General features: G+C 33.3%; 2 protein-coding genes across 5 annotated transcripts; one reads left to right on the plus strand and one right to left on the minus strand.

Moving 5' to 3' along the window:
* Window positions 1-2,551: 2,551 nt before the first annotated feature.
* LOC120773836 lies at window positions 2,552-8,036 on the minus strand. Of its 4 annotated transcripts, none has more exons than XM_040102959.1 (5): window positions 7,983-8,036; window positions 7,738-7,834; window positions 6,610-6,816; window positions 5,316-6,546; window positions 2,552-2,805 (listed from the first exon to the last, which is right to left on the minus strand). In XM_040102959.1, the coding sequence occupies exons 2-4, from the start codon at window positions 7,765-7,767 to the stop codon at window positions 5,323-5,325; spliced, it is 1,461 nt and encodes a 486-aa protein (XP_039958893.1). In that variant the 5' UTR covers window positions 7,768-7,834; window positions 7,983-8,036; the 3' UTR covers window positions 2,552-2,805; window positions 5,316-5,322. The 4 variants fall into 4 exon arrangements, with proteins under 4 accessions (XP_039958893.1, XP_039958892.1, XP_039958894.1 ...); XM_040102958.1 differs by having other exon boundaries at window positions 7,903-7,994; XM_040102960.1 differs by lacking the exon at window positions 7,983-8,036 and adding an exon at window positions 7,898-7,916.
* Window positions 8,037-12,558: 4,522 nt separating this feature from the next.
* On the plus strand, window positions 12,559-13,661 carry LOC120773838. Its single transcript, XM_040102968.1, has one exon. It carries the CDS (start codon window positions 12,662-12,664, stop codon window positions 12,950-12,952), a length of 291 nt encoding a protein of 96 aa, XP_039958902.1. The 5' UTR covers window positions 12,559-12,661; the 3' UTR covers window positions 12,953-13,661.
* The last annotated feature ends 1,382 nt before the right edge of the window (window positions 13,662-15,043 follow it).

Raw genomic sequence — 15,043 nt, forward strand, 5'->3', positions numbered from 1 at the left:
TTATTAACCGACTGAATTTTTTGAAATCGAAAAAACTATGTCATAAATTATTTTGCTCCATAAATATTCACCTTATTTACCATATTTTCAGTTATATATGTACGTTATTTCCAAATTGAACCATTATGTCGTTCAAAAATTCTAGATTCTGATCCAATATTTGAAAAAAAGATTTTTATATAATGGGTAAAAAATAAAATTTCGTTTACATCTTTAGATATAAGAAAAATTTGATCTTTAAAATACTTTTACAACGTGTTATTTGTAATATTTTCCCTGTGAAGGAAGCTATATCAGCTAATTTCTTATTTTTATTTCATTCATTCTTATCAATCAATCATTCTTATTTATGGCATTAATTTCAGGATATTCAACAAAACGCGAAACAAGAACGATCGACCGTGTTCCATTTTTTGAATGCGTTCAACCTTTCAAGACATTGACATTTTTCAATTGAATAATGATTTATGTTATATAATAAATAAAATGTAAAACAAACAAGAAAATCATATTCACGAATTTAAGTCAAATTATCCTTTATACTTACATATTTACTACTGGGATCAAATTGAAAGGTGAATATTTAAATTATACTTCGCTTGTTTTTCGAATCGGTATCGGTCGGTTTTTCTGTAATTTGGTAGTACTGTTAGTGACATCTATGCTAAATTTCACGTCAAAATATTTATTAGTATTTGAGATACGCGTCGTTTTATGAGGCTCTAAAAGTGAATTCTATTTTTTCAATTTTTCCAAGTGCTATGATGAATGAAAAAATTGCAGCGGGAGGGGACTACTTTGAAGGAAATGAAATGGACAAAATTTACCTGATCACAGTAGTATTCATAGTTTGGTTATGTTTAATCATGATTCAATTATATGAGGTTGTGTCGATACGGAGTGACTAAAACGTATTTTAATGTATAATGTCAAAATCAGTTTTTTTTGTTTTCTCATGAATTTTCTGTTTACATTTCTATGGTTTTGTGTTATTTACAATCTATTCGTATTCAGTTATCACTTAAAAAACACATTTTCTTTGCTTGAAATATTTGAAAATTTTATTTTTGAATCATTATTAATAAAACAATACAAAAGAAACAGTTGGTTTTGACATTATGAATAATGTGTCTAGATAAATTATAATGGATAATGCATAATAATAATGGTATGATGCATTTGGCCGGAATGTATATGTAGTATAACCCCTGATATATGTAATTAGTGTAACGTATTTAAAAGGCAAAGAGAGGTAAGTTTTTCTGGATTCATGGGATAAAAAAAGTAAGAAATGCTGGAAATTCATTTCTTTTTTAGTTATTGGAAGAATACTTGCAAAAAATTGAAAGAAAATAATTGTATGTATAAAGACAAGTGATATGCTTTTAATTTAAAAAGAAATGTCAAAATAGCTAACATTACGAATCGCGTTTTGTTCGGGGTAAACTCTTAATCTACTTCGGACTGAGTAGGCAATTGAAAAGTAAAGTCCTCTCTCGACGAACAAAAGCCAAACTCTATAAGTCGCTCATAATTCCCGTCCTGCTATATGGTGCAGAGGCTTGGGCGATGACAACAACCGATGAGTCGACGCTACGAGTTTTCGAGAGAAAGGTTCTGCGAAAGATTTATGGTCCTTTGCGCATTGGCCACGGTGAATATCGCATTCAATGGAACGATGAGCTGTACGAGATATACGACGACATTGACATAGTTCAGCGAATTAAAAGACAGCGGCTACGCTGGCTAGGCCATGTTGTCCGGATGGATGAAAACACTCCAGCTCTGAAAGTATTCGGCACAGTACCCGCCGGGGGAAGCAGAGGAAGAGGAAGACCTCCACTCCGTTGGAAGGACCAAGTGGAGAAGGACCTGGCTTCGCTTGGAATATCCAATTGGCGCCACGTAGCGAAAAGAAGAAACGACTGGCGCGCTGTTGTTAACTCGGCTATAATCGCGTAAGCGGTGTCTACGCCAATTAAGAAGAAGAAGAATATAATATATGTTTTTCATTTTCAAAGATCCGGTGAATTCTTTTCAATGGTTGCTACTTTTTTTGATCTAATGTTTACTTTAAATGTTGAATAGACATTAAAATTCTTCAGTTTTCTTTAGGCATTAAAAAACACAAAAAATTAAACAAATAATAAAGCAAAACTATTTTTTTTAATATACATATGTATGTACATGTTTCAAAAACTCGATTTATTTTAAATAAATGCAGACTTGATAATTATAGAACGTGTAACATTTACTCGCGATCCATCAATCATCAAAGTGGATCACATCCAAATATCACAATAAATATTGAATGTGTAACAGGCGCCTATGACCCATCATTTACATGTGATGTATTTCCTAAAATGATGTTTTGTCACGATCTGAAGATATTTCCTCGGCATATTGTTAAGAGTATAAATGTTCGGTTTTGTAACGTTGTGTGACATGAGGAATAAACATAATACATTACAGTTTCGAGATAATTTGCATTAATGCTTTAAGACAGTTTTTTAAATACTTACATTTGTTATATCGTTAAAATTCAGATTAGTTCAAATTTTTTTGTCCCTTTATTTATTTATTTTGGGAAAACAATTGTCTTATTGTTACTTACTTTGTTTTTAAATACAAACATAGCTTTTACGGGTTTCAGAAGTTTTCCACATTCATACAACTAGATACTTTCTTAAGCTTATTTTAGTTCAATAATACTCAAGTGGAATATAAGTATAACACATAAGTGAATCTCCTTACATCATAAAAATGCGCGCTTATATTTTTGTATTTAAGTATGTTGCAATAATTCTGAAAAAGATAAAATACAAACAAAATTGTATTGCGTATTGTAAGTGCGTATTTCGGAGTATTTAATTCTTCATAAAATTATAAATAGTAAAAGTATTAAGGAATATACAAAAATTAAAATATATATTACAAATGCAATATACAAGTACATAATGCGCTAAAAAGTAATAAATTTCCTTTGTGTGATCAAGTCACGGAAAACTATTTATTATTAGTTACGGACCAAAGGGAAAAGGGTGTCAGATAAGTGGGGTTGGCGGGGCATGCAACGAGGTGGCCAGTATCATGCGAAGACTCAACATAAGCGTCTCACTTTGTAGATGTTCAACTCAAGAGGCATCTTGTCGTGGTTCGGAGTACAGTGTTCTGACAAGTCTGTAACTTCGTTCCACTAGATCCACGCGGCCATATAAGTGCGGCGTAGAAGAGGACCGGCCGGCCGATTGTGTTGTACCAAAAGTATTTTTATCCGGCCAAGGACTACAACAACAACCCGCCTGTCGCGGGAACGGAACAATCATAGTAAAAGCACATGGTTACCCCATAGTTCTTACAGTTTCATTGACATTTTTCGAGCAGCGTCCTCCAAATATTACACGCTGCAAAAATATTACTTTATTTTACTGTAAAAAGTATGTATATTATCATTTCCGGCTTTATGAAAAAGGTTACCGTTACATATGGGGAGAAAAATATGGTAAACGTGTATGTAAAGAAATAAGCACAGCACTTTATAAAAATCTTTTGATTTTGGACGAAAGTGCCAAATATACATATTTATAAGTTTATACTGCGAGATTTGGGCAAAGCAAAACTGCAATAAATCCATGTTAGCCACGATTGACTTCTTTATATGTAAAATCTGTCACTTTTATTATATCGGTAGATATAAAATACTTATTGCTTGATGGCACGATGATGGCGGGCTCTTGATTCTATACACAGCTCCATCGAATAATTTACTCGAAGTCTAACATTTTCCTAGATAATAACAAGACGCGCTGAAACTAACCCCCGCCCTTACATATGATTCAGTTAACCTGCAATACTTGTATTACGACTTCCTTAATTGAAAGCTGCTGGGAAATATTCTGACGCTAAAACACGAAAAGATTATTTTAAGTTTCACTAATTAAAAAAAAAAAGAATTGTCTTTAAAGTTCAGTTATCTGGATGTAATATTTGAAAAGTATCTATTTATATATGCGCTAGGGTGCTTAAAAAAATATTTGAATTTATTTTTCAATTCTTACCCCCTCAAATGTTAGTGATTGACAAACAAAAAATCCTCCCTGAAGCCAGGCTCTGTAGCTTAACTCTAAGGGGTCGCTATATATTTTTAGGTTCCCATACATTTAACATAGGAATTTACGTTTTTTCATTCACCAAGTAATTTTCGTTTCTCAAAAATAACCATCACATATTCAGAAAGTTCACTTTTCAAGCTTTAAAAATTTCTGCGACAAAGTTTGATTATCAAAATTAGACGATTAAACATAGTGATTTGAAATTTGGAATTTTTTCAATAAAAATAAAAAAAAGTTTCTGGGAGTAATAATTTTGTCGCGTTTTCGAGTTTCACCGAAATCAAAATTGATATAAACTATAAAAACTTTGTCCTGTAAAATTTGATGAGAGGACAGGATCAAGCTACGTTCGTGTAGAAAGGCAAGCAGAGAAACAGGCAGCTAGAAGATCGATAGAAATCGACACATTTTTTGTTATCTTATATCAATAGGTAAATATCATGAAATCTGATACACCTCGGTGTTTGACCGATCAGGGTTATTTTTTTGATAGGTTGTTGATTCTCGTATTTGGGGTATAATCTGTTCACTTTATTTCATTTAGTTATTTTAAAAATGATGTCGATAAGGTAACACTGATTATTTGTCAGTTTGTAATTCATTTGTTATTCTTAAATAATCATAATTCAACAATAATTTAAATGTATATTAAAAGCTATTTTTGCACTATATTATATAAAATAAATGTGTACAAATGAATTAGTGATGTGTTAGTGTATATAAAATTGAAAAATATAAGTGCAAAATTAATTTTATATATCGAAAATATGTACATATGTAATTAAAATATTGCAAATTTTCAACTTTAAACGCGAATATCTCGAAAACTATAAACTTCCTGCGGCTATAACCATATATATTCGTGATCTGGAGAGTCTCCTCTATCCGACCATACCCATTTTATTCCCGAAATCCTGGGACGGTATACTAAAGCCGACCCATCATGAACTTCTATTTATATGTTTAACCGAACATTTAAACTATAAGAAATGTACCTGTGAAGGATATTATAGCTTCGGTGCAGCCGAAGTTAACGTTTTTCTTACTTTGTTATGCTTTTAATTAGGTGAGCTAGAATATAAGTCTTAACAGTAGGAGAACGAAAAATTTTATTGACATTATACAGCCTGCTCTAATTATTAGATTTTTCTGTGAGCGAGAATTAATAAAAAGTTTTTGGTACAATTAACACGATCTACTTACAACAACTTCAGGAATTTTCAGTTGAAAGTGCTTCTGGTGTTGAACGAATATATAAATGATGCATATCCGAAAAACGATGGGAACTATTAAATGAATTTATTTCATGACCTTTTTTCTTTGGGAGCAAATTTTCGCAACATCGTTTATTAGTTACAGAGGTAGATTGTTGAGATGTCACATTATTTTTTGTGGAAAACTCATTCGAAGGTGGGGATGAACAACAGGAGCTTTTAGAAAAAGCGTTGCTGCGTGTCTGTGGCGCACCTCTACTTTTATTGTACCGCAAACTTTCATTGTAGCTAGCCCCGCTACTAATAACACTACCACTAAATCCGCTGTCCAAATCTTCTTCATCAAATTCTACATTATTAGAAGAATTTTGAGAATTATCTTTTAGGTCCATAGATTGAAAAGTCTCTATAACATCTTCAAGGCTTGTACTTGAAAATTTTCTGCGATGACCTGATATGGATAAGGAAGATAAAGGTCCTCCTATCAAACCAGATTTACAAGGTTTCGGAGGTAATATTTTATTTGAGGTTTCGACAGCAGAGGACAAATCGCTTTCAGCACCTACACAGTGCACAATACTTTCTGCAGTTTCCGCTATGTTGTTCAAGGTCAGGTTAGGAGGCATAATAAAAGTTTCCAGTGATAAATTAAGCTCTTCTATTACTCGGAAGTGATTGCGTTGTACTTGTAAAAATTCTTCTTTAACGCTATTTGCAGATATTGATGTATGATTATCACAAAGAACATGTTTACCATTTTTTTCGTTAACTTCTTCATACAAATTTTCCGTTGTTCCATAATGAGTTGTATAACTATGACGGTCTTCCAAGGATAAATATGCGTTCTGCTCACTACTTGCTTTTAAACGAAACCCCTTTGATACATTTCGTCGGGAACTGATCTGTTCATTCTTACATTTTTCTATTATTTCTTTTTGATGAAAGATATTTGAATTACATTTCACTACCCGCGGCTCATAATAAGCGTACGAATAAACGTGATCTACTGATCCAACAGCGCCCAGGGACTCAATATCTTTTGATGTTCCATTGAAAGGATTTACAATTTTTACATCATCTGTTTCTTTTTTAATCGAGGCAACTACGGTGGCAGCAAGTCCATAATCTAAAAATGTGTATGAAGGTGGAGGTGGAGGAGGATCACCTGTAGGCTCAAATCTTTCCATTGTCGTAGTGATATTTTTGCGTGACCACTTCGCCTGTCATATAAAAATTTGTTAAGTGTGCCTATTATGTCAAGGAGTAGGTACACAGAAATTTACCTGGTTTCCATTTTGCACATCCCAATCGCTTCGACCTCCGTGATATTTATGTCGATCTTTTAATATAAGATCAACACCTTCACAAGTGTAATTGATTTTTTCACGATTAAATGCCACCAATTCATTGGCAGGTGAGAAGTTTGGATTAATGTCGGAGTGAATGCCGGTATTTATCTCTTTATAATAAATTCCATTCTGCATTTTTACCTGGAAAATATCTGAAAGGGTATGTTATATAAAATTTATATTATAGCATTCCAAAATCCCTAAGTTCGGATGTAACCGAAGGTTTCATAATTTCGAAATTGGAAAGACCCAAAAACGTGGAAATATTGCCAGGCGATGGTAAAACTTTTTTTTTAATAAAATAGCAACATTTAAATTCATTAATCGATGAAACTTTGTATTGGTTGTATAGATCGTTTTCATTTAGTTCTAAATCACCAAGGAAATATGAAAACTTCTTTTCACAATGGCCAACATAAACGGAATACACTCAACTGGAAAGCCGAAAATCACTTTATTGGATATGTTGGGACTACGAATAAGTCTGAGTTGATTGTATTTACTGTGGGCATTAAATTGAAGTACATATACTTGAAAACATACTTTCATGCTATTAATTAATTAATATAACTCACAGTTTGATCTATACGACATAATGTTAAATATATGTTTATTAAAATTTTCGACTGGGACCCTCACGCATTCTGTTTTAAAATGGGTATGGAATGATAAAGAAGGTTTTACAGATTAGGAATACAAAAAACTGCCGCTTAAAGATTTTACGAGACCTACGCGAAAAAATTGAGGAAGCTCTGGAATTGGACCGACCAGGCGTTATTTATACTTACGTACTCTTAAGTAATTAGAATTAAACTAAAAATTAAATATCTATTGAATTAAAACCATTATAGCACTATTTAACATGAAATAAAGGCTGAGATCTAGTAAGTATCCCACGAATTCCGAAATAAAGTGGGTATCGGCAAATAGGTAGATAGAAAATTCTCCAGATTAAGATTTTGAAATTTCAATGCAAATGTCTTAAAAACTAGAAGTCAGCGATAACTATATATCATATAACTACTCATATTGTTATTCATTTTCATGCGTACATCTACTTACACACATATAAGTTTCTTTATTTCCGTCCATTCATTGGCACATTTAAGTTCGTTTAGACACAAAACTACATAAGCAGCAAGGCACCAGCATATTTCATCTAGACATTTGGAATTATGCCGTTTAGTAATGTGAATAATTAAATTTATACTACTTTAAATACGATACCAAACCAATAGTATTCAATCACTTCAATATTATTCTATAAAATTATTGAAACATGCAATACCCATAAATAACATAATTACCCTGTCTAAATTAAATTGAATAGAACACTCTAGTGCTGCCACCTTATTTTATTTAAAATAACAATCTTCGATTCATTGACTTACCACTCGATATTTTTAAAATTACTTTAAGGAAGTGTTTGGAAATTGTTAAGAGTTGTGTGCCAAAATGTGAAAAATTTAAAATTTTCAAATATAATTTATTTTACAGATGTCCTTACAGCTAGAAAGTTGTTTTTATTTTATTTTTTTACAACAAAAAACATTGTCCTAATTGTAATATTCTCATATATGGTATACTGCGATATCTGACTTACTGCTGTCCCTGAATAAAAGCGAAAGCGGCAAATTACTATCAATGTTCCATAGGCTTATACACTGCCGATCAACTGAATAGGTTCACATAAATTCGCTTGCATTTTCATGAATTTTTCATCACATATTGATCGTGCGCATGTTTTTTTAAAAACGTTTTAACTTTATATTTGTGTCAATCAGTGTGTGCTAGTAAAGAACCGCTTGCTAAGTACCGTTACTTTGCATATTCTGTTTTGCTATTTATTTCGCTAATTTCTGTGCAATTTTTTGGTTCAACTGAATAGGTTCAAAGTGTAAACACAATGGCTACGACAGACTGCAGCGGCACGACAGTGAACTGAAAACGTCGTTGTTCATCTTACTACATGTACATTTTGAGAAGCAACAACAACACAATGGCCGGCATGTACACAAAACAACGCAGTTGTCCATTTTGTATGTACACAATTTCGTTGTGGCCATACTAATACCTTTCACTTCAATGAAATTTTAATATATTGTTCAAAGTGAAATTTTTTATGCAAAAAATAAGTAAATAGGTAAATATTTTTGCTTTAAATTATCAATTGCTATTACAAATGATATAATAGAGCTATAATATAGCTATTTTATGCTTTTATTTGTAAAATAACATCAGGGGTATTCTGTTGCTCTTGCAAGACCCGGTGCACGGTGCAAGAATTGCAGATTTACAACGGCACAACAACAAACACACGCAGAAAAATATTTGCAAGGGCTGTAAAATATGTCAGACCAAAACCTATGTATATTTGCGTGCAATGTCACGCAAAAATATAATTGCAACCCTGTTGTAGTTGCCATTTTACATAAAGACATATTACGTCGTTAAATTGTTGAGGAAGATAAGTTTTAAATGGATTTTATTATTTCTATTTAAATTTTAAAGATTTGTTATAGTTTTTTTTTCTTAAAAATGTATGCAGAAGGTGCGCCAATTCACAATAGCCATGCTTAATAGTCATTCACAACAAATTGACCGAATTAGCCATTCGTATATCACTAGATTCTGCAATGGGTGCTCTCGTGCTCTTGTATATTTCGGCAAAAATACTATTGCAATCTGCAATCTTGCAAGAGCAAGAGAATACCCCTATCAAGTTTGTTAGAGCTGTGAATAATTTTACATTTTACATATTAGTGGCATCACCACTCTACCTCCTCTTTCTATCTTCCATTCTACTGTCAACTCTACTGTCGTCCTACTGTCGTTGGCAAAAATAGGAGGATATTGAAGTTAGCGAGAACGACAACTGTCGGCCTGCAGTCGTGTAGTCGTGCAGCTGTCAAAATAACACTGCCCTTAAGAACGTGTGTATTTTAATATTTGACAGATGTAGTTTGCAGTCTGTCGCCGTCTATGTGTTTACACTTTCAGGTGAAAGATTTTTAGTAGTGATGGGCGATGTTGTGACTTTTAAGGAACACTGCTACTTGTGACCGTGACTTTGTAGTAGCAGTGATTTTAAACTGTGACTGTGACTGAAATAAAAATTGTAACAGACATAGGCCAATAAAGTAGAACAAAATTGTTTCCTTTTTTCATTTAGGTACAATGTACATATTTATTAGAATAAACAGAAATTAACATAGTAAATTCATTTTTAGAAAATCACCAAATACAAAGTATATACATAAAAGATAAAATTAAATAGTGTTAAAAATATTTACATTAAATGGAAAAGAAGGCCAAAATATTATGTTTGTAAATATTTTCCATTTGTATTCAAAAACAACAATATTTCAGTATTCCTTTCGCTTAATCTTGACCGACGATCACATACAATTTGCCCCGCTTTGGAAAAAATTCTCTCGCAAGGAACGGAGGAGGCTAAAACACATAAATACTTTTTGGCTAATTCTGCCATTTTAGGGTATCTGTATTTATTTTCAAGCCACCAATGAAATGGGTCGCAACTACGGGAAACCAGGCCATCTTCCAAATAGCGCTGAATTTCAATAATGGCTTTTGCTTCTACGCTACCATGTGGTTTATGTTCATTAGCGTATTTATCGAAAGAACTCCATATTGATACTGATTTTTCAATGTTTTCTTCTGTTCTTTCAGTCTGAAATTCTATTTCTTCCCTTTGCATATCTATTAGATAACGTTTTATAAGTTTTTTTGTGTTATGAGCTGCTGATTCATTAGTCAACGCCACTAATTTGAACCGGGGGTCTAGAAAAGTAGCTACCGTAAGTGTATTACTGTGTTGTAAACTGCTAAAACGTTCCCTAATTCCATTTAAAAAAATTTCAATCACTTTTTGTATAGTGTTTGAAAATGTTTCAGTTCGCAAGTGTCTATACACATCTAATAGACCATTTGCGATTGGTATTACAAGCGAACCTGTGCAATATGTTTCACCACTAATGCTTACTGTGGCATCTCTAAATGGTTTACAAATTTTGCACAAAGCAGCAACAGTCGCCCACTCGTCGCTGGTTAATATAGGTAAATTTTTGTTTATAATTACCAAAGTACATTTCACCGCTTCCTCCAACTCCGAAAAACGCTCCAACATTGCCAGTGTGGAGTTCCACCTCGTTTCAACTTGTTGAATTAATTTTAGAGGTTCTTTACCGCTGTTGCGCTGGTAATTTTCAAACGCTTCATTCGCTGAAGTACTTTTCTTGAAGTGAGCAACTATTATTTTAACTTTATCAGTTACTTGTTCTACTTCAGGAATGCGTAATCCTTCTTTTACAATTAAATTAATTGTGTGAGCCATACAACCAAAATGCTTCCAACCTAACTTATTAATTATAGCACTTTTTATGTTACTAGCATTATCCGACACAGCTAGCAATATTTTATCGTTAATTTTCCAATCACTTACGATTTGTTGTATCGCCTCACTTAAGTTTTCAGCTGTATGATTTTGCCTCAGTTGGGATGACGATAAAAGCACTGACGTTAGTTCAAAATTGTCGGACACATAATGTGCAGTTACAGCAATGAAACTAGACGTGTTCCGCGATGTCCAACAATCAGTGATGATACAAAACTTTTCCCCGCTCCTAATCATTTCTCGCACCTTATGTTTACATTCCTCATACAATGCAGGAATCATTGATTTTGAAATCACACGTCTGCTAGGAATGTCATAAGATGGATTTAGAGCTGTTACAAATTCCCGAAAACCTTTGTCCTCAACTATAGAGAAAGGTTGCAAATGCACCGTAAACAGCTGCAATAACTTGCTTGTTATTTCACTTTTTGATTTTAGCCGCGCGACATTTAAAATCTTGGTTTGTGTTAAAGGCTTTGGTAATGCAGTCGAAGTTGATGGAATATCGTCTTCAAAAGTAACAGGCGTATTTTGCGGCGCTGGCGTAATTTCCGTCTGCAAAAATATTTTCACAATACCAATTTGATAGTAACTTCAAAATTAGATTACCATTTCCAATCGAACAGTAGGATGCCTCCGTTCCATATGTTTTTTTAAATTTGATGTTGACGTTTTATATGATATTTTGCATTTACAAATATCACATTTTGCGAAAACAGCATCCACTTCTTTAAAAAATTGCCACACATAACTCGTTTTTGTTCTTTTTGACACAGACATCTTTAATTTTTATTAAATATAAGCAAACTGATTTGTAACCGTTTCGTACAAAAATTAATGTACATGATCCGTTATTTTTTAAGACGCACATTTTTAAAGTCACAATAAATATATTCTCTGAAGGGTTTTTTCAATATAAGGATACTCAATAGAAACTATTTAAATTAAACGAAAACATACTTTTTAAAATATTTCGTTACTTATAAAATACTTTTTATAAGTTTTTTTTTAAATTACTATATAAATTGATGCAATTTTAAGATTAAAAGTTTTATAATTGGCTTTACTACAGCATTGAGATTTCTGTAATCAATTGTACATAAATATCACCCGTTTAAAGATAAATTAACTTTTTTATGTTAACCAATTTATACTTATCTGAAATTAAAGAAAATTCATGGCTTTAATGAATATGAATTCATCACAGTCGCAATTTTTCATGTGATACTGTGACTGCTACTTTGTCACAGTCGCAATTTTTAATATTCCACGGTGAATGCTATTTTGTCACAGTCGCAATTTTTCACATGATACTGTAACTGCTACTTTGTCACAGTCGCAATTTTTCATATGATACTGTGACTGCTACTTTGTTCATTAATTCCTGTCACTGCTACTTTAGGAAACTTGTCACAGCTGTGACCAGTGATTTTTAAGTAGCAGTGACAAAGTCACAGGTACTCAAATATTTGCCATCTCTAATTTTTAGTTTGCGATTAAACTTGGCGGTGTGGCGACACATTTTTGATACAAATTTTTTATTTCATGTATTTTCTTTAAATTAAATGAAAAATGGGACGCGGAGAACAATTATCCGAGTATGAAAGAGGCCAAATCGAAGTCTATCGTGAAAGTGGTCTTAGCCATCACAAAATCGCTCAAAAAATTGGACGAAGCCAAAATGTAGTGAGTAACTTTTTGGGAAACAAAGCAGAATATGGCAAAAACATGAAAGGCGGAGTCAAACACGCCACCTCTGCGGCAGTCAGGAGGCATATTGTGCTAGTTGCGTCCAATTCACATCTCTCAGCACCCAAAATTAAAGAAATTTGCGGTGTTACAGCCAGTGTGTCTAAAAATTAAAAAAAAAAACACCGTTAAATGATGCACGTAAAGCTTTACGACTGCTCTTTGCACGCAAGCACATGAGCTGGACGAGCGAATGGCAGAAGGTAGTTTTTTTCGACAAAAAAAAATTTAATTTAGACGGTCCTGATGGATACAACTATTATTATCACGATCTTCAAAAGGAGGAGTATTTCCTGAGCCGTCGCCATAGCTGTGAGGGAGGCATAATGGTGTGGGGGCCGGTATCAGTCTTTGGCACTTGCGACCTTCAATTTGTTACTTTCAAAATCAACGCGGAAACCTACAAATCCATCATACAGACTGCGTTTCCTCATTATTCCAATATTTTTCACATTTTCAAATGGACTTACCAGCACGATAACGCCCCTATTCATACAACTAGGGTGGTAAAAGAGTGGAGTAAGGCTCAAAATGTGGACTTGCTCGAATGGCCCCCATATTCACCTGACCTTAATATAATGGAAAACGTATGGGGGTTGCTATCGCGCAAGGTATGTGAAGAAGGCAGGCAGTTTTATTGCAAAATAACTTAAGTTGCGGCAATTAAAACGGCCTGGACAACAATTTTGCTGCAAATACTACAAAATTTTTATAGCTCGCTTCCCGATCGTTTATATGAAGTTATATCAAACAAGTAAGGAAGAGCTAAGTTCGGGTGTCACCGAACATTTTATACTCTCGCATGATGAAGTGATAATCGAGATTTCTTTATCCGTCATTTACATATTTTTTCAAATACCGTATTTGTGTAAAGTTTTATTCCGCTATCATCATTGGTTCCTAATGTATATATTATACAGAGAAGGCATCAGATGGAATTCAAAATAGCGTTATATTGGAAGAAGGCGTGGTTGTGAACCGATTTCACCCATATTTCGTACATATCATCAGGGGATTAAGAAAATATTACATACCGAATTTCATTGAAATCGGTTAAGTAGTTCCTGAGATATGGTTTTTGGTCCATAAGTGGGCGGCGCCATGCTCATTTTCAATTTTTAAAAAAAGCCTGGGTGCAGCTTCTTTCTGCCATTTCTTCCGTAAAATTTAGTGTTTCTGACGGTTTTTGTTAGTCCGTTAACGCACTTTTAGTGATTTTCAACATAACCTTTGTATGGGAGGTGGGCGTGGTTATTATCCGATTTCTTCCATTTTTGAACTGTATATGGAAATGCCTGAAGGAAACGATTTTATAGAGTTTGGTTGACATAGCTATAGTAGTTTCCGAGATATGTACAAAAAACTTAGTAGGGGCGGAGACACGCCCACTTTTCCAAAAAAGTTACGTCCAAATATGCTCCTCCCTAATGCGATCCTTTGTGCCAAATTTCACTTTAATATCTTTATTTATGGCTTAGTTATGACCCTTTATAGGTTTTCGGTTTCCGCCATTTTGTGGGCGTGGCAGTGGGCCGATTTTGCCCATCCTCGAACTTAACCTTCTTATGGAGCCAAGAAATAGGTGTACCAAGTTTCATCATGATATCTCAATTTTTACTCAAGTTACAGCTTGCACGGACGGACGGACAGACAGACATCCGGATTTCAACTCTACTCGCCACCCTGATCACTTTGGTATATATAACCCTATATCTGACTCTTTTAGTTTTAGGACTTACAAACAACCGTTATGTGAACAAAACTATAATACTCTCCTTAGCAACTTTGCTGCGAGAGTATAAAAACGACGGATTCACTCATTATAAACTTATTAAAAATTACTTTAGAAATGTACTTAAGTATAAGCTAAGTGCCATAAGTATGAAAATTATCTTAAGTTACTTATATAATTTTAATTTTTTTATGTTGCACCTATTCAGATGAACGAAATCATTGATTTTGTTAACTTTTCAGAAGAAAAAATTAATAAGAAATAAATAATATGTTTTTGAAAAACCTTCTTCACCATTTTATTAACGCTAAGCGGTAAAAAACGCACCACTGTTATTTTGGTACGCCAGTTATTTATCCATATTTATGGCATCGAACGAGATGGAAATTATCATAATGGGGTTTTAATTACTTTTCGCCATTAAATGGAAGGATGATTAAAAAAAAATTACATTATAATCTAATTTTTAATGC

Source organism: Bactrocera tryoni, chromosome 4, assembly GCF_016617805.1.
Source record: "Bactrocera tryoni isolate S06 chromosome 4, CSIRO_BtryS06_freeze2, whole genome shotgun sequence".
Classification (NCBI taxonomy): Eukaryota; Metazoa; Arthropoda; class Insecta; order Diptera; family Tephritidae; genus Bactrocera; species Bactrocera tryoni.

Coding starts and splice junctions, on each gene's coding strand:
- LOC120773836 (XM_040102959.1), bottom strand. CDS start 7,767: ATGGACGGAAATAAAGAAACTTATATGTGT. Junction 6,817..7,737: donor ATAAAGAAACTTATATGTGT/GTAAGTAGATGT, acceptor GATATTTTCCAG/GTAAAAATGCAGAATGGAAT. Junction 6,547..6,609: donor ATGTGCAAAATGGAAACCAG/GTAAATTTCTGT, acceptor TTTATATGACAG/GCGAAGTGGTCACGCAAAAA.
- LOC120773838 (XM_040102968.1), top strand. CDS start 12,662: ATGGGACGCGGAGAACAATTATCCGAGTATGAAAGAGGCCAAATCGAA.